Source organism: Nelumbo nucifera, chromosome 3 (assembly GCF_055504915.1).
Source record: "Nelumbo nucifera cultivar China Antique chromosome 3, China Antique-T2T, whole genome shotgun sequence".
In the NCBI taxonomy this organism is placed as follows: Eukaryota; Viridiplantae; Streptophyta; class Magnoliopsida; order Proteales; family Nelumbonaceae; genus Nelumbo; species Nelumbo nucifera.
The window spans coordinates 42,986,849-43,014,482 of NC_142651.1; the positions used below are offsets into that span (position 1 = coordinate 42,986,849).

At 36.6% G+C, this 27,634-nt stretch overlaps 2 protein-coding genes and 1 pseudogene across 3 annotated transcripts; all 3 read left to right on the top strand.

Annotated features, from left to right (window-relative positions):
• The first annotated feature begins 6,849 nt into the window (after nt 1-6,849).
• LOC104603903 (heavy metal-associated isoprenylated plant protein 2-like) lies at nt 6,850-8,412 on the top strand. The gene is made up of 3 exons (XM_010268064.3): nt 6,850-6,912; nt 7,156-7,231; nt 7,790-8,412. The coding sequence occupies exons 1-3, from the start codon at nt 6,901-6,903 to the stop codon at nt 8,035-8,037; spliced, it is 336 nt and encodes a 111-aa protein (XP_010266366.1). The 5' UTR covers nt 6,850-6,900; the 3' UTR covers nt 8,038-8,412.
• Nucleotides 8,413-14,516: 6,104 nt separating this feature from the next.
• On the top strand, nt 14,517-16,209 carry LOC104603902 (heavy metal-associated isoprenylated plant protein 43-like). Of its 2 annotated transcripts, XM_010268063.2 has the most exons (4): nt 14,517-14,646; nt 14,768-14,843; nt 15,039-15,341; nt 15,969-16,209. In XM_010268063.2, the coding sequence occupies exons 1-3, from the start codon at nt 14,590-14,592 to the stop codon at nt 15,305-15,307; spliced, it is 402 nt and encodes a 133-aa protein (XP_010266365.1). In that variant the 5' UTR covers nt 14,517-14,589; the 3' UTR covers nt 15,308-15,341; nt 15,969-16,209. The 2 variants fall into 2 exon arrangements, with proteins under 2 accessions (XP_010266365.1, XP_010266364.1); XM_010268062.2 differs by lacking the exon at nt 15,969-16,209 and having other exon boundaries at nt 15,039-15,935.
• An 8,801-nt stretch (nt 16,210-25,010) lies between these two features.
• On the top strand, nt 25,011-27,393 carry LOC104603899 (cytochrome P450 89A2 pseudogene; annotated as a pseudogene).
• The last annotated feature ends 241 nt before the right edge of the window (nt 27,394-27,634 follow it).

Genomic DNA, 27,634 nt, shown 5'->3' on the forward strand with positions numbered 1-27,634 from the left:
TGATTAATTCGCTAATCAAATCGATCGGTTCAGTTAACCAATATAGAAAACTGGCAGTTAGTAAACTGACCACTATACATATAATTCTATATATTTTAGGTATATTTATGTATATCATATATATTTATATACATATTTTATATTTTCTTTATATATTATAAATTAATAAATATGTATTATATATAAATATATATTTATAATATGTAATATATTATTTATTATTTAAAATATACTATTATATATATATTTCTGTTTTTTATTATTTATTTATATAATTTTTATAATATATATTGTAAATATAAAAAACTGACCAACTGAATCAGTCAATCGATTAACCGATCGGCTTCGTTTTGATTTTATTTACTGGTTTTTCAGAAACCGATAATATCAATTCGGTTCTAAAAATAAGCCCATGATTAGGTTAACTGAACCATGAGCACCCCTAGTTGAGGTTATTCACTTGTCTTATGAAACATAGTGATTTCTACACAATAGTAAGACTTTATTTATTTTCCTTTAAATTTCATATAAACATACTTTGATTCAATGCATAAAAAAAGTTAAAGGTTCACTGGTTTTAGCATATGTAGGAGTACCATTATATTACACTAGAGAATTTTGTTTACTTTAAATTTAAAACTTATTGATATATACATATTTATATAATATGTATGAATATATAAAGACATGTCGGGTTGAAAGTAAGTTGGGTCTGGATTCTTATCTTTCAACACTTATCCTAACCTTACACTTTTGACCAAACTCCCTCTATGTTAAAATATTCAGCAATAGTGTCCCGAAATCCGACCACTGATGCAGCCCAAATGGGAATTAATTATTTCACTGGTTGTATGTAAAGGAAACCAATCTGTGATAGTTGAAAAACAGTTAGGACTCCAAGTCCAACCCAGTTTTCAGAACACCCATATATTTAACTCGTCTGATTTCAGTTTTCAAACCGTAGAATCAAAGAAAGTTCCTTGGGGTATTCCAACTCCTTCCCTTCTTAATGGCCTTCAGCAGAAGATCAGATCAGAACAACATAGAATCCGCCATTACTAATTCCACCTTGCGTCCACAGATTACAGACCTCTTCAGGCTGTGTTTTATCATGCTATTCTCTTTCTAGGTTATTTCTACTCCATTTAACTAAAATATCTTGACCCCTTCTCCTTCTTCCTTCTTTTTCAGCCATATTAAAAGGACACATATTAGACTACGACCAAGATGTGGCTCTGATTCTTTCTTTCTCATCGTTTGTTTTATTATTTTTTATTTGTTAGATATTTGGTAAGTTGCAGTTGAATCAATGTGTCACACTTCATCACTGAATTCTTTAAGTCAGGGTTGGTTAAATACAAGAAACAAACAAACACGCACACACACTCTTTCTCATCTTCAAATCTAGAATTGACACACGTAAAATAAAAATGCTGGCCATACGGTCCACATCCATATGGGCACCACCATCACCACCTCAAAGGAATCACCTTAACTGGGTCCCATGCATTGTTTCTCATAGACGGTGATAGACAACGGTTTTATCCACCCTGAACCCGAATTGCTAGAAATATAGAATTGGAGTCAACAGGGTTGGTTTTGTGGACCAGCCCAACACAATTGTCATTGCTTCAGTGCCTGGGGTCCCGGGACACCTATGTCATGGGTGGGTCCCAATACTTGCCCTGCATTGCATGTTTCTAGAATCGCGGGCCCCATCATTATATGGGGCAATTATTGAGTGGCCCCACTGAAGGATTGACCGTGATTAAACCCAGCATATAACTCAGATCAATTTTAACCATCTGACTTGAGAGCAATATTTGAAGAGATTCACCAACATTTCACCGCCGTTCAATTAATCCAAAATATCAAACAAAATCAGATGGTTATAATCTCATGTGAGCCCTCGGAGGACAGTCCTTTCTCCGTAAAAGTGGGGTATGATCATTTAGTATGAGATTTGCTCTATGAATCAGGAGTGGTTCCCTGTTTGGGCTGCCAAATTAAATAAATATCTTTTTCCCTCTTCTTGAAAGTAGGGGTGTCCATAGTTCGGTAATGGAACCATGGTTGTAAATCAAATTTATGGTATCGGTTTTTTCATTTTTTCAAAATAAAACTGAATCGGTACCACCGGTTAACCGGTCCATTGGTTTTAATTTTTGACCGGTTTGGTTTTTTATATTTATAATATATTATATGAATACATGTATAATATTATATTATAAATAATAAATAATATATAATTTATTATCAATATTTTAAAAATATATACTATATAATATATTTATAAATAGATATTATAAATATAACATAAATATATATTTATATATAATATATAGAAAATATGTGACATATATTATATATATCGGTTGGTTCGGTTAACCGCTGATTTTTTTGTAAATTAACTGAAAACCAAACCGAAATTGAACCGATCAGTTCAGTTAACAAAATTTTGTGGTTTGATTTTCTTGATTCGATTCGGTTTTTTGGTTTTTTGGTTTTTCATGAACACCCCTACTTAAAGGCTGCTTCAAAACTATACAGAAGAAGTTATATATATATATATATATATATATATATATATATATATATATATGCAAAAGATGTCATTCTAATAATACCAAGAGAGATTAATTTAAAAATGAAATGAATTGAAGTTTTCTTTTTTATAGTCTATAATATATAATGGTTGCTTTCTTAGTTTAGAGAATTCTAACATTATAGAACTATACTACATTACTACTCAACATGGAAAGTTGTCTAAATCAACAATTCAGATGAACAAAGAATATTCTTTATTCATAGTCAAGTTTCAGTCCTGGCAAAACTAAATCCATATGGTGTATTTTAAAGCTTAAACAGCTCAATTTCTTAGAGGCTATTGACCAACATAACTTCAGAAAGGCCCAATAACTGATTAGAGAGTATGGAGCTGATGACATAGAGTAGGCCCAAAGAACTGGCTAATCCAAACAATGCCCCCCCCCCCCCCCCCCCCCCCCCCCCCACAAAGGTTCGCCAATCTCTATTTGTACATTTTTTTCCACTAGGCTGAAAGGGAAAAGGCCAATTACAGGAAGTTTCTCCTCTTTTTTTACCATTTTTTAAAGTCAGGTTGGTATGCAGAGGTAGCCTACTGCATCTTCTAATTAATTATAACTATTTTTCTTAGGTGGCCTACTGCAGTCTTCCTTTGTCTATTTTACATCTTGTAATTAATTATAAAGCAGCAAGAGGCAGTTCCATACTTTTCAAGGTAATTTTTCCATCAAATTTAGTAGAATGAGTATTGATTTTCTCAATATTTTTTTTTTCATTTAAGAAAATAAATTAAATATCACCTTATTTAATAGTAAAATAATTATTGATTCTACTCCTCTCAAGTTTGTATTATGATTTCAGTTTAACATTAAATGCTATTCTATATAACATATTTCTTCCCACTTCTCTCTTTAGATTCAGAGCTCCATCCCCCTTTTTTTCTATTCCAATTAGTGTATACATTTTTAAAAAAGATTACGAGGCCCTCCACATACTTTGCACACTAGGAACTGCCTATCTAAACTATTTTCTACTCTTGTAATTTGCATTCCCTTTTGTCGTATTAGATTTTTATTATAAAAATAAATGTAAGATCTCGGATTTGTTGTAGAAGAGACCTGAAATAAAATCCCACTGTCACCAGGGTTTAGGGAGACCGTATTTACTGTGAGGGAGACATATGAGATATATTGAATGTGCGGTTGCAACTTGCTGTGAGGTGCGCTTTGGAAGGAGCAAATCCGAATTTAGGTTGAGGGGGGGCTAAGGGATGGGAGATAGGCTACCCCATTGTTGTATGGTCCCATGAAAACAAACAAAGAAAATACTTAAACAAATTAAATGATATCATTAGAGCTCTTCTGGTATGTCTTTCTGATATTGGGGGAAGGGGCTCACCTTGAATTAGATGAAATTGGATTTAGTTCTCACAAAATGATGCTATCCTACCAATTCATAGCCACTCACAACTGTGTGCATCGGAAATATTTCCTCATGAAACAAACAACTATATAAATACATAAATATTTTCAATAATACACGGTTGTAAGTAGATTGCGGTACTCCAAGTTGGAATTAGATGAAGTAACGTTTTGGTGGGGCCATAACAATACATCTACCCTGTGGTTCTCGGTTTTAGCCTTTTAGCCCTGCACTGCGATGAAACTATGTCATGGCAATTGGCAGAAGTGAACTCTTTAAGTTAGGATTCCCAGATGTCTCTCTCTCTCTCTCCTCTGAGTTTAATGACAGAACCTTGTAAGAGGTGCAGCTTTAGAATTTTTAGAAGTGATGAAGAGGGCGGAAGAATGTAAATTATGAACAAACGATTTTTTTGATCGAAACTGGTGATCGGAAGAAGCAGAGCCTTCGTTTGAAGCCAGTATGTTAATGAACACATGATTTTTATTTTTTGATATGTAGACAGCTGAAGCCTTTTCCTTTTTTTTTTTTTCCTGCGATCGATCATGGTTGCTTTCTATAGATTATAATACGAAGCCTATTCCTCTGGTTCTACCTCCACCTCTGCTCTGCCTGTTAGCTTTAATTATTCGAGTTTTCTTTCTGGTTCAATCTCATGTAATATTGTCTTTTATTTTCTCCAAGATTTTGTACATGATCCGGTGGTATATGCCACACTTCTCTCTCTCTCTTGGATCTGCCGCAAATAATGGTGTGTGAACCGAGTCCGGATCTGCTAATCATAGAGCGTTCCTCGCATCTATTTCACAGCATGTCCTGTGGCTGTGAGACGAATGTGAAGAGTAGGGGTGAGCAAAAAAAAACTGAAAAATCGAATCGATCGAAAAAATCGACTGAAACCGAACTGAAAAATCAGTTAACCGAATCGGTCAGTTCAGTTTCACTTCAATGTTCTTAAAAAACCGACAGTTTTGGTTTGGTTTTAATTAACCAGTTAACCGAACCAACTGATATATATACAGTAATATATAATATTATATATATATTATATTTTTTTTATTTTTATTTTTTAAAATAGAATACAAAAGTTTGGCAGTCTCTCAATCTCTTCGAAACCTTTCAGCCTCTTTGTCTCTTCAAAACCTAAACTTAATACATTCTCTGTTTCTCACCCTCTCAGTCTCTCTTAGTCTTCGTATCCCCCAGACGACCAGACCCCAATCCCAAGTGGCCAGTTCGACAGTCGACGTTGCAGTTCCCCTTGCTTTCCTCCGATGCTAGTCGTCCTTCTCCTTTGATTGACAGCCTCTCCGGCTCTCCCCCAGTGTCTTTGTCTTTGTCTCTCATTCTCTGTGAGTGAATGAGTCTGTGTCTCTATCTCTCTCTTCTCGCCTGTCATCTCCGCCACGTGGCTTGCGCCAACCACCAGCACCAAGCCGTCTTGCCGGCAAACAAGCACCAACTCCATCTCTGTATCTCTTTTCTCTCTCTCTCTCTCTCATCTCTCCTTTCTACAGCTCCACCAGCGCCACCTCTCAAGATCTCACTTCAGGTGACAGCTGACAGCAATCACCGGTACCAACCATTCCAGCACTGGCAAATCACCACCTCTAAGGCGCCACCTCTTTTAGGTATTTTATTTTATTTTTTTATTTTAAATGTATAAAAAACCGAAACACGATTAATTGCATTGATTCAGTTTTTTTGGTTTGAATATTTAAAAAATGATCAAATTAGTTCTATTTAAAAAAATACCTTACGATTCAATTAACCCAACTGTGAACACCGCTAGAGGACTGCTCTACGAAGAACAGAACCCAATTCATGTGAATCAGGCTATGTAACCAATCATGAGGTAACACTACGTCAGTGTTGTGTAAATTGGGATCCAACTCATGTGGACCGTGTGTGGAAAACACTGTGATGTCATGTGATTAGAGAAAGTTTTCTGTGACTACATGCAACCCGAATAATGAAATGCCAACACACTAGTGTTTGAAAGATAAAATTTTAGTTAATGTGATTTGTTTCGTGTATTTCATTTGGGGTTGCATGCGACCATGGTTGCAGCAGATGTAAGGTTCTCGTCGTATAAGAGAGAGAACCACCGATATGTTTTGAGAGGAAGGCCACGTATAAGAGAGAGATAAGCAGAGTTGGGGAGCCTGAAATTTGCAGGGCTATTCCCTTATCAGCGGATACATATCATTATTAGTGACCCACCGATATGTTATTGTAAAGACCGTTTCAGGGGTAGACGGGCCTTTAAACTAACCCACAATTAGCTAGAAATATAAAACGCTTATCAACATAGACCTGTATCAATATTTAGAAACCTTGATAGAATCAAACCCCGCTGCTCCCACTAGGATAGAGGGATGGGGATATCCCAACATGAAGCCTGAAAAAAGAAGAAAAAAAAAAAAAGCAACATGAAGAGCTCTTTCACATTGGTTTTGAAGTAGGAAACAATGAAAATGAGGGGACTGTTAGAAGGGCAAAATAGAGCTTTTAAAATATTAAATAAATCACGTGACGTCACATGCAAGTGGCATGTGAGGTTTCACTAACGGATGGGTAGTTGTTGTCCAATGACATCACTTGAAAAGGTATGTTATGGTGCAGTCAAAAGGTTGAGGGTATGTTTAAGTATTTAATTATCTCTAATAATAAACAACTACTAGAGATTTTGTTTTTCATGGTAACCGCGCTCTCTGTGCATTATATGGTTTTGACATCACCTTGCCCAATTTAAATAATGGGAAGTTGCCGCCTTCTTTCCTTACCAAACATGGTTTGTTTAATATATACTAACAGCTTGCTGAATTCTATAAAAAGCTATTTTCTGGATTCATTCAGATTAATTTGATGAGGGAATAAGGAGTAAGGTTTGCTGATAATTCGTTATCCTTAGCTACTGTAATTAACATCATGAGCACCAAGGTAAACACAAGCTTGGTTCCTCTCTTTCTTCTCTCTACCTCTCACTCAACTTTTCATTTTATGTTTGTGTTTGGATGGAAGGAGTGGTTAATTGGAATTGAATTCTGTGCCAAAAATACACCATTCGAAGTCTTTAGTTAGTTTGCTAGTTCTGTCCCCAGTTCCAATTCTACCCTGACCCAAACACTAGCTTTAATTTGCCATTTTTAATTCTTCATGTTACATTTTCATGTCTTGACACAGAAAATAGAGATGAAAGTCAACATCCCCAGCAACAAGTGCAAGACCCAGCTATTGAAATCCGTTACTAAACTTCAAGGTAATTAATTCTTAAAATCCTATCTCAGTCAATTCTACTCTCAAGTCTCAATATTCCAAAGCTATCAAACGTTCTTTGTCTCTTAATTACTATGTTATAACTTCGAAGGAGCAAACTGTGAGTAACTTGTAGCTTCTATCTTACTTTGTTGAGGTTGGTGAACCCTGAACCATATTGTGACTAAAGCAATGGTAGCTTACTTTTTTGGGGGAAACTGAATTGCTTTTGGGGAGAGGAATTTGTGAGTGGGCTTAATTATGGAAGCCACATAAAATCCTACTTTAAGCTTTGTGCTTTTGGTATCCAAACATGCTTTAATTCCATGGAAAAATATCTTTGTGGGAAACCCAACAAGAATCACCAACTGTTTGTTTCTTGTAATCCTGATATGACTTCATTCTGCTTTAACATGTTGAGAATAACTTCATAATAGAAATATTTATCTAATTCTATGTTGTATCCAAATACCCCATAAGAGATCAAATATTAGCATCCTGCAGCTTTGATAATCCTTCTGATGAATTAAGCTGTTGCGTTTGTTTTGGTTTGATGTTGCAGGCATAGATCAGGTGTCTGTGGATAGAGAAAAGGGGACGTTAACGGTAATTGGCACCGTCGATCCAGTAGAAGTAACAAAGAAAGTTAGGAAAATCGTGAAGGTGGTTCAGATTTCTAGCGTTGGACCCCCCAAGAAGCCTCCATCCCCCAAGAAACCTGAGATTCCTACTTGCCCCCCATATTGTCCTCACTGCCAACTTATTGCCGTCAAACCCTACCCAGACAGCTCTGTTTGCTCCATCCTCTAGTTGTCATTTTGGTTGTGTTTGGTGCCATTTCTGTTTCTACTTAAAAGGTTGTGGCCTGTGGGTTGATCAATACAAAATTAATGAGAAATATGTTTCGTCACCCCATCTCATACTTACTAGAATCACTTCAGCTAGAACAGCAATGATACCAAACACAACCTTAAGCTTTGTGTCTGTAAGTTGCATTTCTATCATTTCTTGCACAAATAATATTTTTCTTTTTGTTATTCCTGGTGCTTTGGAAACCTAGACATGGTTGAAGATTTAGATGCATTTTAGAATGCAATTATCCATTGAATTGTACAAATTTAAATGCTTTGTATCATAGTAAATGCTATGAAATTTATAAGTACATATAATTCTGATATGCTTTGACCTGAGCAGCCAGTAATGTGATCAAAAGTTAGGAAATTAAACATATAGAAATATTTGTGGAAGAAGTGTTTGTGGGGATTACTTTTTTTTCATTATTTTTCTTCTAAACAATCATTCAACATCGATATTCATGGAAAACTTTTTTCCTGATAGAGTAAACTTGGGGAGCTTCTCTACATACATAGTTTTGCTACATAGAGGGATCTTTAAGCAAGGGGCCATTACTTAATGGAGTGATGTGGCTCTAAAATCCATCATGGAAAGGATCAAAGTAAACTCTTTAGATGATGGGTATACTTTCTAATCAGGTCAAGTAGGGAAATTTCCTACTGGGGCCTGCACCATTTCTCCACATGGAGGATGATGTAGTAGGTTTGATCTATCCACTGGATTGGCCACCTGTCCAATCCTCCAACATAGACTATTAAATGTTTTCAATATAAATCTCACATAAAAGAGAATATATGGATTATATATTTTGATGATGTGGCATAGGTCTTCAGGCTCAAATGATAAGGAGAGAGAGAGAGAGGGGGGGGGGGGGGGGCTGGCCAATCCTGTATTCACCCTTTATTAATTTTTTGTTTTTTTATACAAGTAATTAATACTGGCTATTGAAAGATACAATATTTTAATCCATAAATTTGCCCAAAAAGATAGGCTTAATATTCTGTTGTTTGGGCTTTAAACAAACCCAACCCCCCCTAATTATTACCTTCACTATTATATACATTACTTCGTCATCATACAAGCAATTTCAGTGGTTAGGACTTGGGATTGTAATTAAGATAACAAACACTTATATTACAAATACAATGCTGGTAAATCATTTTAGAAAGATTTTTTCAGCAGTGTAAATGGCTAAAAACATATTGAGTTTTTGGGGTCTTATCTCTAAATACAAAAGTCATTTGATAAACGATTTGATCTATGGGGTTTTTAAAAATGCTTTTAGAGACTATCTATCACAAGAAAACCCCAAAGGTTTCATTTAAAACTTTTTGAAAGGTAGCATTTTTGATCTTTTCAGGTCTTTCTGCACGGGTATTTCAGACTTGACAAAGCCTAAAAAAACTGTACGAAAAGACTTATCAAATGCGGCCGAATATAACCATATGTCCTATTTCAGACATCAGTGTTTTAAATAACTTAATAATTTACCTATTTCATTTAAAATTCAAATAAATTAATTAGAAAGGTTTCCTTATTAGAATAACCATGTCCACTTTGTTTGGACCACGCATTTTGTGACATAGGGATATAGGCATCCTGTGGCCAATCTGAACCGTCCATGAAGTAAGAAATCCTAAATTGGCTACTTGTACATTTTTCATATCTACATTATGGTTTTGAAAGTCATATCGAAAACGAAAGCATTTTGACCACTGGTTCCTAGGTCCAATGATCTGACCATCCGGTGCAACTCCAGGCCGGACAGTTTTGAGATCCAAAACCGGATTTGGACCCATGACCAGTTCCTGGGTCAATTAGTCTGACCCTCCCGGTTCTATTTTCAAAACAAAGCATTCCAACTTTCACACACACACATTATATATACATATATATATAATGCTGAGTTAATCAAATGGATCTCCAAGAAGCATAGTTTAAAAACGGGAAGATGCATAATTAGGATTTGCAGTTTGATAGGCCAAATGTGTCACATCATATTTGGGCTTTTGAAGCAGCCCTTTGCCAAGCCCTCCCCACGTAATGGTCTGAAAATTTAGGCCCATCTATACATGATCTGTATCTTTTGTCTGGTAAGCTGGGCTGGGCTTTAATATTAAAGCCCATGAATTAAACTGCAACCGGGTTTCTTCCACACATGAATCTCTCTGGTGTCCATTTCTGACACCAGAGAGATAATAGGTCTGCTACAGAGTCCACTGTATCTTCCACACAGAGACCCACTCTCTCTGATTGGCTCTTTGATCACTTTTTCGTCCATTTAGCCCTAATACCCAGCAACTTATTGGAGCTTGCACAAGACTTATGGACGATTAAAAGTTTTAACTAGGAATTCCTGCTCTCACCAGTGTCTCTAATGTCAAAAGAAGCAAACACTCTTGATAGGAGATGTTCCCACACGTGCCCCACAGCACAACCCAACCGTGAGAACATATCTCGATGACAAGTACAAAAAATGTTCCACACTGAGATGTGCATGTGCAACGCCAATCTAACGGACATAAAAGCATGGCTAGGTCGGCCAGTCTGACTAGCTGGTTCCAATTAAGATTTGTTTGGATAAAACCTTTGGTAAGGTTTAAGCCTTGAGGCTCAGTTTGGAAGGAATACAAATACAAATATGAAGAGTGCAAATCCTTATATTTTGTATGTATTTATATTATACATATTTGCATTTGTACTGCTTCCAAACTAAGCATAAGGAAATCAAATGCTTTCTTTCTTGAGCGAGTCGAAATAGATTCAGAAAGAAAGCTGGGAGAGATCTCGATTATGGGAGAAAGACCTGGGAAGCTGAATGCATAAATATAACTCTCTCATAATTTATCTTTCCTTTTCTTGCTTTATGAGCTAGACCAGAATCATACAATAAATGACAAAGATGAAACACAATATGCTATATATCAAGATGTGGATGTGGTTCAATTCAATATACCCAGTGACCCAGTTGAATTGAGTGATGCCATTTGCATAATTGTTGATGACGAAGGGATGATGGGCGTCATTCACGACTCAAGATATCAGAATGGATTGGGACCTTGACTGGTTTACCCCATTAATGACACTCTTTGAAGGTTCCTTCCCCTTCCGCGATCCCATCACACGTAGAAACTACTAAGCAAAAAGACAGTTGATTTAATTAAGCTTTCAGAGAAGTTGAACAGGATCCATTGGAATTATTATTGAAACCCAAATAATTTCCCAAGGATAGAAGACCAAGATGGCTGTAAACAAGATTGTTTTAAGCCAGAAGCCAGTTCCTTTTCCTTTCTTTGAGTTGCATAAGAAATTCCTGTTTGACTCGTTTTGATCAGAAACATGACTAGATTAGTAGAATCTGTATGTTTTCTTAGAAAAGTGAAGCATAACAGACTCATAATCTACTGTAACCCAATTTTAGAATTTTGGGAAATGAGTTTTGGTAGAATGAATATAATTAACTTATTGTGGGTGTTGCATGGTTTTAAGAATCCCAGTCTGATAGGATGTGGAAAAGGAAACCCTATATGTATAATTGGCTTAGGTTGATTCAATAAAAGTTGCAAATATGTGATGAAGATATCTGTGATATTACAGCCACACATTGGGAACACCTCCCCTGTGAATGATAATAAATAGTACAATAAGAGATGTTCCCAGTATGCGGCTGTAGATGTGTGTATAAAACGTCCTGTGTGTTTAAAATATCGATACATTCGATACGTTAGTAGGGGCATATCAGACGAATCGATACTGCTTTTTATTGTTTTTTTTTTTATTTTTTTTCACAATTGATTCAGGGGGGGCAGTTTAGGGCTCCTCCACCCTCTGAACCGGTCAGACCCCTGATACACCCATTATAAAGGTATATTAAAAAGGTCCCAAAATGATACGTATCGACCAATACGAACCGACACGTGTCTGATACTTTGAACCTTGATGTCTACTATGCGGAATTGACCTACTTGTCTTAAAGTTTGTTTTCTACGTGATGATATTTTGGAATTTGTTAGGCTAATCTTTTCAATTTCAATTTCGTATGTATTTTCAATCGTAATTGCAATCCGACAAAAGAATTTAAGATGAAAGGTTGAGATTGAGATATGATCAGTAGAGTATTAGATGTAATTAATTAGTTTCAGACAAATATATCCTGCCAGTAGAAAATCAAGGCTCTGTGTTGGAGATATATCATTTGAAGTTTGACATGGGAAGCTTTATAAAGCTGGCTACCCTCAGTTGGTTACATCCCCATCAGTCCATCACTAAGCTGAAACAGGAAGAAAATTGGTCTCTATTTTCATGGCTTAATTATTGAGGGTTCAAAGTTGAGATATCTGATCCTTTTACAAAAAACCCAAATAAAAAAGAAGTTGATATTTATTAAAATTGGTCTCTATTTTCATGGCTTAATTGATATTTATTAACCATTTATGAGAACCGGGGAGGTAAGAACACCCATCTGAGAGCTTTTAACCGGTTCAGCTGCTTTAAAGCGCTCGGGATAAGTTATTGAAAGAGATTGAAGCAGAGGCATATTTGTGCTCGAAAGGCTCAAGCGTAGTGGCCTATGGCTTTTAGAAGTGGTCCCTATATGAATAGTCTATGTTGGTCAATAATCCAAAAAGCTCGAATTATCATCCATCAGCTTAAAAACAGCTGAACCAGCTTAATTTAATATTCAGTTCGGCCCTCCCAAATGGGCTCACATATCCAGGAAGGGATTAGAGTCGCTTTTTTACATGCTAAGGTGGTGGTAGTGGAACCCTAAAGTCTCAATTCCCAATTATTGTAGTCACTCATCTGGTACTTCTCTTCTTTTGACCCTTTTTCAAGGGATTTCATCCAGAAATGCAGAGTTTATGACCGACCAATTAATATTTTTCATCATCATTTAGCTATTTGCATTGATTTTTACCATTGATCATGTATATATATAAAGCTAACTTGAAAAAGGCATCTAGATCAAGCCTAACAGAATTTCTAGGGTAATTCTTAAGCTGTACCATTGAACTTTTGGTTAGTTGAGTCCTTGAATGCTAGGTTTGAGAATGTATGACCAAGACTCTAGGATTTGGCTTCAATTGATGAATTCAACCAATCAATACATACATCAGTTATTAATTAATTAATAAATAAATAAATTGAGAAGATTAATTATGTAAAAGTCACAGAAAATATATATATATATATATATATATATATATATATATATATCAGAAGAATCATAAATAAATTGAGAATGCATGAAGAGTAAAGTAATATTAAAAAAATAATTCTGAAGCTAAACACCACCATTAATTTCCTGATGGATGTTTGGCACATGATTGAATGTTTGGAGGAAGATGACAGCACCATTAATATCCATGATATAGCATTGTAGTTTCCAGTGTCCTTGACTGTATTGAGTCTATTGACCGTATGACCCTTTTTTCAACAAACATGTAAGAAATTTGAGTCACGCAGACGCCAAGAATAAGAACGATTGCTTTCAGGATTCAAGTCATTAGATGAAATCAGTAAATTCCATATACTAAGTGATGTAGCCAAGTGACGATATATATGGGTGGGCAATACTGGCTTGCGCCTACCACCTCCTGTGATTTTTACATCTAAACCCTAAATCTTCAAATATAAAACCTAAATCCCTAAACCGTAAATCCTAATCCTAAATTTTAAATCCTAAATCATAAAATCTAAAATCTAAATCCTTAAAATCTAACCCTGAACCTTAAAACCTAAGCCTCTAAAATCTAAAATCTAAAATCTAAATCTTAAATCCCTAAACCCTAACCCTAAACCATAAATCTAAAATTTAAATCCTTAAACCTTAAACCTTAGATCCTAAGTCCCTATGCCCTAAAATTTAAAATCCAAATCTTTAAACCCTAGATCCAAAGTCCCTAAACCCTAAAACCTAAACTCTAAATCATAAACCTTAAAATCCTAAAATCTAAACTTTAAACCCTTAAATCCTAAACCTTAATCTAATTATGCGATACACCCTAAATCATAATAGATTCCTTGTCTTTCAAAGGCTTGTTTGGGCACATTCCAGGAGCACACTCCAATAGTAGACATATTAAAAGACAAAAACACTCCTGTATGTTGAATTTTTTTGTCATTATAAACAAGATTTTCCTTTGCCTTTTTACCAGGGCAAATGCCCAAATAATCAGCACCCCTAAAATGATGCTGATTATTTCTTGTTGCACACACAACTTTTTCTCTCAAATTTTTTGTTGAATAAAAAGGAAAATGATTTGACAATTTCCTATTTTTAATAGAAAAAATCACACCTCAAATCATTTATCTGTTTCAAAAGACCACAAAATATATAAATATATAAATATATAAATATAAATATATATATATATATATATATATATATATTGACTTCTATAATAAAGGAAGTCGTCGTTTCTTAGTCTTTTCACTAGCTAGGGTCGTGCCCCTCTTATCATATAGGAGGTTTGCCCTAATCACTCCCTATATAAACAGCTCCAAATGAGGCTCCTGCACTTCATAGAAAAGATCTGTGGTTGTGTCACCATGAGCATCCAGGTAAGGAATTAATTAGGACTAATTAAATTAAGCTGTTATATATCCATCCACTGTCTTTGTTTTAAATTAGTTTAATTTACATGAGTATTATTCTTATTTATTTTGTGGTTTTGTACCACAGAAAATCGAGTTGAAAGTCTGCATTAACTGCCGCAAGTGTCAGAGAAACTTAATGAAAGCTGTTACCAAACATTCAGGTACTGACTACAAATCTCACCCAATTCAATTCTAGCCTTTATTTGACATCAAAACAATTGGGTACTGTTCAACCAAATAACCCAGAAAAAAAAAAATTAGCTTCGAGGTGATCAGTTTGAGGAGAAAGAGTGAATATTAGATACGATTTCTACTGGTTTTAGCTGAAAATTTTAGATGGGTTTTGATTCTTACAGGTATAGATGAGATATCAGTGGATGCTGAGAAGGATATATTGACTGTAATCGGCGAAATTGATCCGGTAAAAGTGGTGAAACAAATCAAGAAGATTAAGAAGGAGGCTGATATTATTACAGTTGGGCCCCCTGAGAAGCCAGAAAATAAAGAATCCAAGAAATCTGATGATAAAGACAAACCAAAACCACTCCCCCCTTGTTGTCATGACTGCCAACTTATTACCATAGGCTATGGATATGAAGATGGCAGAGTCTGCACCATCCTCTAGAGGGCACAGGCTGATACATTGCGCCTTTTTATTTGTAATTTTCATGATTTCTCTGCAACAAAATATATATATTTTGTTCTTAGCTCTTCTCAGTTTCTAGTTGAGTTGTGTTTTTCCCAGCTGCAATCGTTCTTATTTATATGGCTGAGTTGTGTCAACTTGCCACATGTTCTGTATTCAGAGGAGAGGGGCCCCACCATTAGAAAGGTCCCATTTAAAAGATCATTGCTTGACTCGAATGACTAGCAAGAGGAAATCAACTTTTAACCATTCTCCGTTCATTATACATGTACTTTTCGGGCAGAAAGCATCACTTCACAACCCACATATTTGTATCACATACGTCAAAAGTGCATTTAAGTCTGGACTTTTTTTTCTTAAATGGATGGCTGTAGCCTATTATCATGTTCGGATGCGCAGAAAATGGGGTTCTTTTTAGAAATGAGGCAGTTAATTTTCAGAGAATTTTTTGTTAAAATTCAGAACCCTTTTGCTTATTGTGAGTCTTATTGTGTTCAGGAGAATTTGGTTCCTGTTTCTCTTTCTAATTCCTTTATGTGAGCTTCTGATATGGGTTCTGTTTCTTTTCGTTTTTTTCTTTTTCTTTTTTCTGGTGGAGGTATTATTGATGATAATTCTGGTACTTATGTGATTGCTGCAGGAGGAAAGTGCTTGATCAAGTCATGGAGTCGTAGTAAGTAGAGCTTTTTTGCAATCAGGAAAGCAGTGTCGTTTGTGGCAGTGATAGATCTTTAAAAGCAGTGTCGTTTCCTGTCTAAATTGGACAGGATTTCCTTTTGTGATGTAAATAGATCTTTAAAAATAAAAATATATATCAGCAGCTCATACTGTGGTGTTGATCCTCTGGATTTTTTAGACCTTTGCTTTTTGTAATCCTTTCTCTGCTTAAAGAAAGTTGTTTTTCCATAAAAAAATGGTCAAGAGTGCATGATGGTTTGAGAGTGCACAATGGTCGAAGATGATCAACAGAAAGTGCATCAATTAAGGGCCCGTTTGGCATGTCTTTCCGTGCAGTCTTTCGGCTGTTTACAAGTCGGGCAGACCGATTTTCACTCTATTCCCTTTTAATTCGCAGAAGATCTAGTTGTCAAAAGTTGGAGTGTCGAAAAGATGTGAGAAGCCTATTTTGGGCTGATTTCGAGAAACTCTAAATGAAGCTTTTTGCGTTTTATTCTCACACGAAAAGACATGATACTGCTAAATTAGCTTTAGGATGCTCATATCTTCATGCAAATGCTCAATACATCTTTTGACTGTCGGTGCTACCAGAGCTACCAAAAGATCTTCCTAAAAAGACTTGCCAAATGGGCCCTAAATAAATAAGAGAAGATCATCATCATATGAGATGCAAATTAAAGAAAAAGAGATCTAGGAGCCGAAGACAACCCTTTTCTCCACAACAAAAACATTTTGTTCAAACAATTCCTTATTAAAATCTTGAGATTTAAAGCCAATAAAGAAAACCAAGAAACTACCTAACATTTTTTTTCCAAAAAATTCCTTATCAAACACACATTGCTTTCCAAAAATCACACAAAACAATACTACTTTCATTAAAGATGGTTGTTTTCAAAAGAAACCAATTCTCTCCTAAGTCATGTTTGGTTTGTAGGAAAAGGTAGGGAAAAGAAGAGAAAGGCAGGGAAATCAATATAAGATTTGTATAGGTTTCCCTGCCTTTTCCTTCCTTTCCCTGATTTTCCTTTAAACCAAACATAACATAAAGTTTACTCCTTTCTTTCTTTTTCCGGCCTACTATTCAAGCTAATAAATACAAGCATAAGATTGGCCACATGTCACACTCTATATTTTTCACACGGCCTATGATTTTCTTTCCTGAAAGTGTTTTGAGCATACATTTTTTTTTTAAACTAATCTAACTATTACATCTAGGAGGTGTCAATTGGATCAGATTTGGTCAAATCCAATCCAATGAATACTTTGGACCATTTTGGACCGGTCCAATTCAATGTCCAAACTGTCCAATCTGTTCAAATTGGTTTTATTTAGATTTACTCCAATTCAAACCTAATCCATTCACACATGTATTCTTATCTTCTATCAATGGATCAGATATTTCGGATATTATTGGTTCAATCTAATCCAATCCAATATAAATCCATTATAGATGGACCAGATCCAAGCCAATCCAAAAAAATACTCTGGGCCATTAAGCTTGGACTAGTACAATAATTCAATGTCTTATAGGTCCATCCAATCCTTCCAAATTAATTTTAATTTGGACCGAGTCCAACCCAAAACCAGTCGATTGACACCCCTACTCGCATGTAAGATTCCTTTGTCAGCATTTAGGAAACTCCCTGACCAAAGGCACAAGGAAACACAATGTGAACACAGTTTTACTGAAATGTACTCCAAAGCGATGTTCAACGAACTTGACATTTGAACCAGAATGGGTTGCATTCCTGGTTTTTTCTGCTTCAATCTCAGAACTGCTATCAAAACCAATCTAAATTATAGAACTGGAATCAGGTCCAATGTGTTCAGATTACATCATTCTAAATGTCCAACCCAACATGGAAGCATTATATAATTTGGATTCAATTTTATCTTCAAGAAGACAGCAGCTTCCTATGATCTTGTAATGATATGTTGCACCGATCCTTACAGATTAGCCACTTCATTAAAAAAGAAAAGAAAGAAAAAACCAACACTGCAAAGACAGATAACCAAGCTTCCATGAAATTGATAGACATGGACTAAAGAGAAAGGCTACAAGGATGAGTAGTAGCTGTCTTGAGTGTAAGACGGTGCAAAAAAGCTATTTAAACGAACAGTCAACTTTCTTACGAACGGTAGATATATGGACCATATCTTCACCAACCAACTCTTCTTGTTTAAAATTCAATTCCTGGGTGCATGGTGTTTTTATGGGTATCTTTTGGAGAAACATGTTTGATGGAAACTAATTGATCAATGATGAGAGATGTATGGGCAATTGAAGCTATTATTTTCTGTTTGGGTGTTATAAGAATTGATGGTGCGTGATCTGGAATCTCTATGCTAGAGGGCAGCTAGGATGCCAAGTTAGATAATTGCCAGGTCAACCTGTAAAGAGACAGTGTCAGAGTGCCTAGGCTGTTTTATCCGGGGTAGGTTGTCCAATGCTTAAGTCAGCGAATTGGAGATTTTTGAGAGAACTAAAAGTGAAAAAGTTGCGAGAGCTAAATTGCGACTTTCTAAGGTTGGAAATGAGACATTTATATAGGTGTAAGGAACAGAGAGCTTCTTGTAACGCTTCCGAGATTCCCCAAAAACCGGGTTTGCCATGTCCAGAGGAGAGGGATAGTCTGTTCAATCAACTCCGATGCAGACGATACGGAAAAATGGGTGTAACGGTCGAACGTCGTGGTCCCGGAGAAGTCGGAAACAGTAACTTGTTCAAGGAAGAGTGGGCCTGGAACTCAGTTAGATCAACAAATCCTGTTAGAGAATAAAACCTATTCAAGGACGTCACTTAGCAACTTAAGTTTTTAAGTTTAATGGTTCTTTGAGATCAAAGCCACTTTGACCAAGTGGTCTAGTGTTCAATTCTTGTCACCCCCATTATAATTAATTAAGTTTCAACACAAGGTATGAGTAGGCCTATGTTGCCCATGCTTCAATCCTAATGGGTTTTCGTGTGAGGGGGCGTGTTAGAGAATAAAACCTATTCAAGGACCTCACTTAACGGCTTAAGCTTTTAGGTTGAATGGTTCTTTTAGAAGTCCTCAAGGAGGCAGTTGTCCACGCCGATGCCACTTTGACCGGTATTAACGAGGTACCATAGGTCAACAAGTCCTTGAAGAGGTCGCTGGACGAAGTAATGACGATGTACTACGGGCTGGCCCTGGACTAGGTGCTGCTAGTCGCTTTGCCGAGTTGCCCGAGTTGTGTATGAGGTCGCCAGTTAGGTCTCCAGTAGGTTGGCGAAGGTAGGTTGCTAGTTGGGTTTCCATTAGGTTGCCAGAGGTGGGTTGTCAGGTGGGCAAAGGTAGGTCACTAACTAGGACTCCATCATTTTGGTTAAGGAAAATCATCACCTATATGGTGCCAAGATGTCATCCAACTGTTGTGAGATGTCATGTGTCATGATGTTAGCAGAGGGCCAAATCTACCCTCCTCGAGAATCTCAAAAATCATTAATTAATAAACCAAGAATATATTATGAAGGAAGTATCAAAACATGCTCCCCCTCACTTGGGATTTCATTTTGTCAAGTGCATATCATGGAAATTTTTCTATCGCAATCGACCCATGATTCCCAAAAAGATGCACCAAACGAGCCCAGATTGGCACATTCACAAGACACAGAAAAAAGGCATCATAGAAATCACCAATCAAAACGGTCCTCTTTTACAAGCCTTTTGGCTTGGTCAATCTAACAAAGAGGCATCATCCAGAGATTCTTTTTTTGGGGTGTATTTGTAAATCAGATGAATTCGAATTGAATTTGGATTTCAATTTTTAAATACCAATTATAAGTTAAAATAAAAACAATCAAAATATTATTTTTTATGAACCAAATGAACTAAAACTGACTTTTATATTCTATATCATGAAAAAAATTAATTAGAAATAACTTTAGGAAATATGCAACATTCAAGTTAGCCTTATTAATAAACATAATAAAAAGGGAAAATTCCCGATTAGTACCCTATACTTTGGGTCTAGTGTCTCTTTGGTCCCTAAACTTTAAAATGTGACAATTCAATACCTGGACTTTCAAAACGTGACAATCTAGAACCTGTCATTAACTAGCTGTTAATCAGCCGTTAAGTGACATTTTAAAAAGACACAAATGCCATTTGAGTGTCGTCTAATTTTCTTTGTCAACTATCCAAACATTGATAAAAAAATTAATAGTCCTAAATCCTTACCTCTTCTATTCAAGAAAGTTGGGGTCATCTGAATGCTCACTGAAACTTAACCCCAACTTTCTTGAATGGAAGAAGCAAGGATTTGGAATTGTTAATCTTTTGCCAATGCTTAGAAGGTTGATAAGGAAAATTAAATGGCACTCAAAGGGCTTTTGTGCCCTTTTCAAATGCCACTTAACGGTAGGTTAATTGCTAACTAATGATAGGTATTGGATTGTCACGTTTTGAAAGTTGGGGTCCTGAATTGTCGCATTTTAAAGTTTGGGGACCAAAGTGGCACTAGGCACAAAGTACAGGGTACTAATCGGGAATTTTCCCTAATAAAAAGGGTCATTTATTAAAACACCCCCTATAGTTTGTTAGAATTACTAAAACCTATTCTGTAGTTTGTGTTTTACTAAAACAACCCCTATAGTTTGCAATCAATTTACCTAATTGACCTTCCATTAGATTAGATGATAGTGGCAAAAGGCAGTTTGATCCTAATGCCCATTTGAATAAATTTAATCAAAAGAAAATAAAAATAAAAATATCATTTTTGCCCCTAGTAAGATAAGAGCATCCACTCTATTCGACTCTATGCGATCAATTTTGTTTTAAGAAGTGTTAAGGGTAATTTTGAAATAAACAATCATAGATCCATGCCTTTGAACATTTTGCACTCAATTTAGGTGATCTTCTTGCTATTTTTAGATGGCAAACCAAACACTTCTTACTGGTTGGTCGTTGAGTAAGCAAATTGCAAACTATAAGAAGTGATTTAATTAAAATATAAAAATTATAGGGTGAATTTAAATAAATCCGTGAAACTATAGGGGGTGTTCTTGTAAATGACCCTAAAGTATTTAATATATTTAATTAAATTAAATAAATTATACTAATAAAGATAATTAAGTAAATTAAGCAATTAAATCAATAAATTAAATTCATTAAGGAAACAAAATTAATTAAATTAAATAAAGGTAATCAAATAAAAAATGACCCTAAAACCATAACATTTAGAAGTTAGATCGTTTGGTCGAAATAGACAATCCATGATGTTTTGAAAAATAAAAAATTACCTAAAAACCATTTATCAGATCAAACAGTTTAGCAGTTCAACCATTTAGGTCACTAGTTTGTTGGGCAAGTTAAAATTTCAAACAATCAAATTATTCGACCTAGGAATTGGTCAATTGTCTAGTTCCATTTTATACTATGCCCTGAATCATTTCACCTAAGAACTAGTGGAATGAATTGATTGAATGGTCAATTCCATTTTATACTTGGCCCAAATTTTTTGAAAAAAAAATATATATATATTGACTTGGTTAAAAAACCGATGTCCCAGACGATAGAATTGCTAAATTGTTCGATCTAGTAAATGCTTTTTGAATAATTTTTTATTTTAATTATATTTTTCTAAATGTCATTTTTTGAATTTTTTTTAATTAACTTTGTTTCCTTAATTAATTTAATTGCTTAATTTACTTAATTATCTTAATTAGTATAATTTATTTAATTCAATTTAGCTCTAACAACCCCTAAAATTTAATTAATTAAGTAAATAAATTAAAACTTAATTATACTTTTAGGGTCGTTTAATTAGACCTTGAAGTAATTTACATAATTAACTTTATTATATTGGCCCATTTTCAAAGTTTAGGGACAAAAGAGGCGTTTTTCAAACTTAACAGTGCTACATAACTATGTCTAATGGATCTGTTAATCACATTTCAAATGCCGTCTATTTTTTGCCTATGGTTTGCCTTTTCTCCAATGTCGGGTGAAAAATGGCCTTTTAAATTTTTTAGGGTTAAAATTGGCCTTTGGCAATTGAAATAAATATGAATTTGGACAAAATGATCATCTCACAACCATTGATATAAATATAAAATATATAACGAAAGAAAAGGGTAAAATACTTAAATTATGAAATTACTAACTCTATTTATATTGTTTACAAAAATGTCTTAAAATACTCCCTAAGTGGGAGGGACTGTAATTTCAGATTTCTGAGATGGATTACAGTCCACTTATCCCTATTTTTTTTTTTTTTCTTTTGTGTCCTCTTACGTACTGTTTTTTTTATTATTAGTTCTTCAAGTTTGAGTTATACTTTTTTACAACACATATACAATGAGATGATCATAAAAGTTATTTTAAAAGAACTAAAGATTTAAGGGGGTGGTTTTTGATTCTTTGCAACTTTGGTGGGTGAGGTAGAATACTATGCTGAGAATGAGATATTCTCTATGTGACTGTAATAAACGTGGACAGGAAATCCGGACTCGGGTGAGGTACGTTTTCATGGGCTGGCATTTGTGAAATCAGGCTAGTTTTCGGCCCACCCTGATTTTCAAGACTATTTAGCGGAATCAAGCATTACTCTTTGAACCCGTTTGTTTTGGAGATCGGATTTTTTGAGTTCACGTTCTGTGAACCCATCGGTTCACTGGACACGTGAACCCTCTGAAAAACAGGCTAACGTTAACGGGCAAGTGGCCGTTAATTGAAGTGCGCGGTTGAACCGACACAAAATGACAAAATCTAAATTGAAACCCTTCCCAGTCTTTGTTCCAACTTTGAACCCTGCTTCCCATTTTCTCTTCTCTTCCGCCGAACCCTCCTACTCTAACACATCGGCGAGCACACCACAGCGGCCATCGTTCATCGGCCATCATCCACCGGCGGTGAGACTCCGGTGCCAGTACGTTGTCTGGCATCCTCCTCCTCCTCTTCTCTTCTTCTTCTTCTTCCAAAGGTATTCCTTGTTTTCTGTTTTGAACAGATCAAAGGTGACCTGAACCTCAGCTCACACCGGAGGCTCAGAAAAACTGCACGCAGGCTCAGAAATTGTGGACTTGTTAAGGTTTCTATAAATATAAAAGACTTCCTATTGGTTCTTGGATTCAGTTTATTATCAAAATGAAGAGGAAAAATATTTAGAGACCTCTCTGAGAAGGGCATTTGACTCTAGATATTTACTAGAAATTACTGGGAAACTATTGATGTTATTACAGATTCAATGTTAAAGGTTACTTGAATTTTTATGATCTAATACAGAAACAATGAGAAAGAGAATAAACTGTATCAGTCTGCTGATTTCCTGGATTGTTTGTGTAACTGTTGATTTAAATGTGATTTTCTGATTGCACTACCCAACTCTATATGAACAGCATAGGATACTTTTTGGATCAATAGCGAATATGGGATAGCATCCTTATGCAATGTTCGTCCCAGCTATCTGGAAGTTTGGGAATAGAGGACTGGAGAATGGTCACGTTCGATCTGTTCAAAACAAAAACCAAGGAACACCTCAAGAAGAAGAAGAAGAGGAGGAGGATGATGATTATGCCAGACAACGTACTGCTGAATCTGTCGCCGATGAACGATGGCCGCCAATGGAGGCAAGGTTCGAAGTTCAAACTGAGACAGAGGGGTTTCAATTTAGATTTTGTTGTTTTGTGCCGGTTCAACCACACACTCCAATTAACGACCACCTGCCCGTTAACGTTAGCCCGTATTTGCAGAGACGATGCGGTCATCTCTCATTGGCGGGTTCACAGAACGCGGACTCGGATTTTTCATGTTCAGTTTGCGGGAGATTCGCTAGTGCTCTTTAAGATTCAATCTGTCTCTGTTGGAGGAAGCGATTCCTCCTTTTTGGCGTTTTCAGAAATTAAATGCCAATTTGCAGAGGTTTCATAAGTTATCTTCTCCCAGTGCTCAGTTTTACTAATTTTTTTTTTTTTTTTTTGGTTCAGCCATTTGGTCTGCTACCTTTTGTTCTCTATCTTTGCCATAGTTATACCCATGGCCTTTATTGCTGTCTTGATTGTATGTATGCATTGCTTAGTGGATTATGGCTGGTTAGGCTTCAAAAAAGAAGAAAGAATTAAAGTAAAATCGGCTTTGGGGTTTTTTAGATAAACATTGTAGCTTTCAGAGATTTTGTTTCATTGGATTCATTGGTAGAAAATTCCAAAAGTTTGACTGATCCTTGTTTTGAAGATGAACACCTGGTTATTCTTCAAATTTTCAAAACGTGGTTGCACTGTTTAAAAGATTCAGAGGCCCAAACGCCGGACAGAACAAGTGATTTGTCATCCCAACAACACCTTCCCTTTCTCTCTATTTAGTATTTACCTCCCACGGTCCCACCTTTCTTTCTATCTATTATGTGATTGTATCGGATTGGAGGGCTTTGACGTGCTCAGGAATCAGGGTTGTAGAGGTGTAAGATGAAACCGTAAACCCAGAAAGAAGCAACTTGATGATGAGAAAGCTAGAGCCTAGAGGATGTCATAGATAGGCTTATTGTTGAGTATGATCGAAAATTACAGGAGCTCTTAAGCATCTAGATGATGAGAAAGCTAAAGCTACAATTGACAGTCTCAAGGAGATGTTGAAAGAAGTTGATCAGAGACAAGACTGATAGTAAGATTCGGGCTTTGAACATTGAAGGGTATTTTAACTGGTTTTTGAAAGTCTCAATTGAAGGACAAGTTGATCAGCTACAATTGACAGTTCGTATTTTTGGTTTTTTATGAGCTCCCACAAAGTAGGAGAAGATTGTAGGAATTGTGATAGCTGCAAACAAACGGGACCTAAGAGAAAGCATTAAATGCTACGTCTTCCTGTGACTCCTGAGTCAAACCCCAACCCACTTATCTTCTTCATTCCTATCGTACCAGTTTCCTTGCAAATTCCCTTCGTTCCAATAGTTGACTTGACTACTGTTTATTTGTTTTGATTTATGAATTATTACAAAACGAGGGCCCATAATTCTATTCTAACTTTTCACATCAAATTCCCATAATTCTTTCTAAGGCTGTGTTTGGTTGGAAGGAAAAGGTAGAGATAAGAAAGGAAAGATAAAAAAACCTATATACGGCTTGTATGAATTTCTCTACCTTTTTCTTCCTTTTGACGTGATGAACACGTAAATATCTTTCTCTCTCTCAGTTCTCAAACACTTTATAAGAAGTACCAATCAGCCCAGGTCAGCTCAGAATTCTCTAACCCCAAAGTACAGGAGGAATGCATCTGACCGTGAATTGATCACAAATTCACGGGCAGGATGTGGTTTATAGGGGGCAGAAGACTAGTAGTAGGGGGGGCTGGAATTGAAATTCTGCATCGTGTGTTTTTGTACTTCTCCGTATAAATTAATTGGCCATTTCCACTTCATTTCAACAGAAAGTTAATCAAAATCGTAGTCAGTCTCCAATGGAGATTTGGTTCATCATCCTCGCCTCTCTCTGTATCTCTGCAGCCCTGAAATCCCTCCTGGATCTACTCTCCCTCAACCACAATAAGCTCCCACCAGGTCCCTTTACTGTCCCCATCATAGGCGGCTTCTTATGGATTCGCAAATCCCTCTACGATATTGAAATCAGTCTTCGCAATCTACGCACCAAATACGGCCCCATTATCAAGCTTCAAATTGGCTTCCGCCCAGTCATTTTCATTGCCAACCACGACCTCGCTCACAAAGCCCTCATCCAACACGGCGCCACCTTTGCCGATCGCCCTCCGGCTCTCGCAACCAGCCGTGTCTTTTCCAGCAACCAACAACATCATTGCAGGCGTCTATGGCCCCCTCTGGCGCCTCTTCCGACGTAATCTCACCCATGAGATCCTCCACCCTTCACGGATCAAGTCCTACGGCAACGCCCGCAATTGAATTTTGGAGATACTGACCAAGAAGCTCAGAGAACAAGCCAATTCCAAACAACCCGTTCGCGTCATGGATCACTTCCAGTACGCCATGTTCTGCTTGTTGGTGCTCATGTGCTTAGGAGAAAAGCTCGACGAGAAGGTTATCAAGGAAGTCGAATCCGTTCAGAGGAAGGCTATAACCAGTTTCGGTCGATTCAACGTGATAGCTTTCATGCCAAGATTGGGAAAGATTGTGTTCCGAAAGAAGTGGAAGGAGCTTTATCAGATCAGGCACAACCAAGAAAGCGTTCTCATTCCTCTAATCAGAGCCCGGCAAGAGCAAGAGAAGAAAAACCAGAAGGGCGAATCCATCGTCTGCTACGTCGATACGCTGCTCAGGCTTCAACTCCCAGATGGAGGAAGGAAACTGACGGAGGACGAGATGGTGAGCTTGTGCTCGGAGTTTCTAAACGCGGGCACTGATACAACATCCACCGCGTTGCAGTGGATCATGGCGAACCTGGTGAAGCATCCACACATCCAAGCAAAGCTGGTCTCAGAGATCGAAGGAGTGGTAAAATCCGGCGAAGAGATCAAAGAGGAAGATCTGCAAAAGATGCCGTATCTGATGGCGGTAGTATTAGAGGGTCTGAGAAGGCACCCACCTGCACACTTCGTGCTACCACACGCAGTCACAGAGGACATCACCATAGATGGGTATGTCATACCGAAGAACGCCACAGTGAATTTCATGGTAGCGGAGATGGGATGGGACCCAAAAGTGTGGAAGGACCCGATGGAGTTCAAGCCGGAGAGGTTCTTGATCGGTGACGTTGACGGAGGAGAAGTGTTTGATGTAACGGGGACCAGGGAGATTAAGATGATGCCGTTTGGTGCTGGAAGGAGGATCTGCCCTGGTCTTGGGTTGGCTTTGCTTCATCTGGAGTATTTTGTAGCCAATTTGATCAGGGATTTTGAGTGGACGGCTGGCTATGGAGATGAAGTCGATTTGTCTGAGAAGTTGGAGTTCACCGTGGTTATGAAAAATCCTCTGAGAGCTCATATATCTCCAAGGATTAAGTAGAGTAGGTAGACCATGCATGTTGATGAACTATTTTTTGGGGGCCCATATGGAAATAAATAGTGTATTATTTTGTAGAATAACTTCTGTGTTAATATTTTTGTGCCCATATCCCCTTGACGTTTAATCTATACAAAGTTTATAAAAGTTTCCTTTCTTACTTTTTCCTTCAAACCAAACATAGCCTAAGTGAAAGTGGGTGTTAATTATTCATTGTCAATTAAAAACAAAACAATGTAGAAGAGATTTTGTGAAAAGTGAAGACGACGTGAGAAAGTGAAAGTTGGGGTGGTAGAAGTAGAACTGGGACAACTGGCACCTTCACGAGAACGGAGCTTCCTCGTACGATCTATTCCACTCCAGGTGGACAGGTGGAGGCATCTCCGTGGCAAATTTATCTGATTGGTTGGCAACCATTTGGACTAAATTAACCCACATAGATATTGTCTCTTTCTCTACGATTGAATAGCGTTGTTTTGCATTTATTAATAGCATTTCTACATATTTTTTAATGCATTCTAAGTTTCTAACTCATAAATTGGACTGAAGTCCTAATTAAAAAAAAAAAAATGTGCAAAGGAAATTAAAAAAGATGAAAACCTTTCAAAACTGGTTAGTACATTCGAGCCTGACTCAAGCCCGAGCCCAGCCCAGCCCAGCCCAAGTTGGGTTTGGGCTTAAGTTGGATTGTGCCTAAATCCA

Coding starts and splice junctions, on each gene's coding strand:
- LOC104603902 (XM_010268063.2), top strand. CDS start 14,590: ATGAGGCTCCTGCACTTCATAGAAAAGATCTGTGGTTGTGTCACCATG. Junction 14,647..14,767: donor GTGTCACCATGAGCATCCAG/GTAAGGAATTAA, acceptor TTTGTACCACAG/AAAATCGAGTTGAAAGTCTG. Junction 14,844..15,038: donor AGCTGTTACCAAACATTCAG/GTACTGACTACA, acceptor TGATTCTTACAG/GTATAGATGAGATATCAGTG.
- LOC104603903 (XM_010268064.3), top strand. Junction 7,232..7,789: donor ATCCGTTACTAAACTTCAAG/GTAATTAATTCT, acceptor TTGATGTTGCAG/GCATAGATCAGGTGTCTGTG.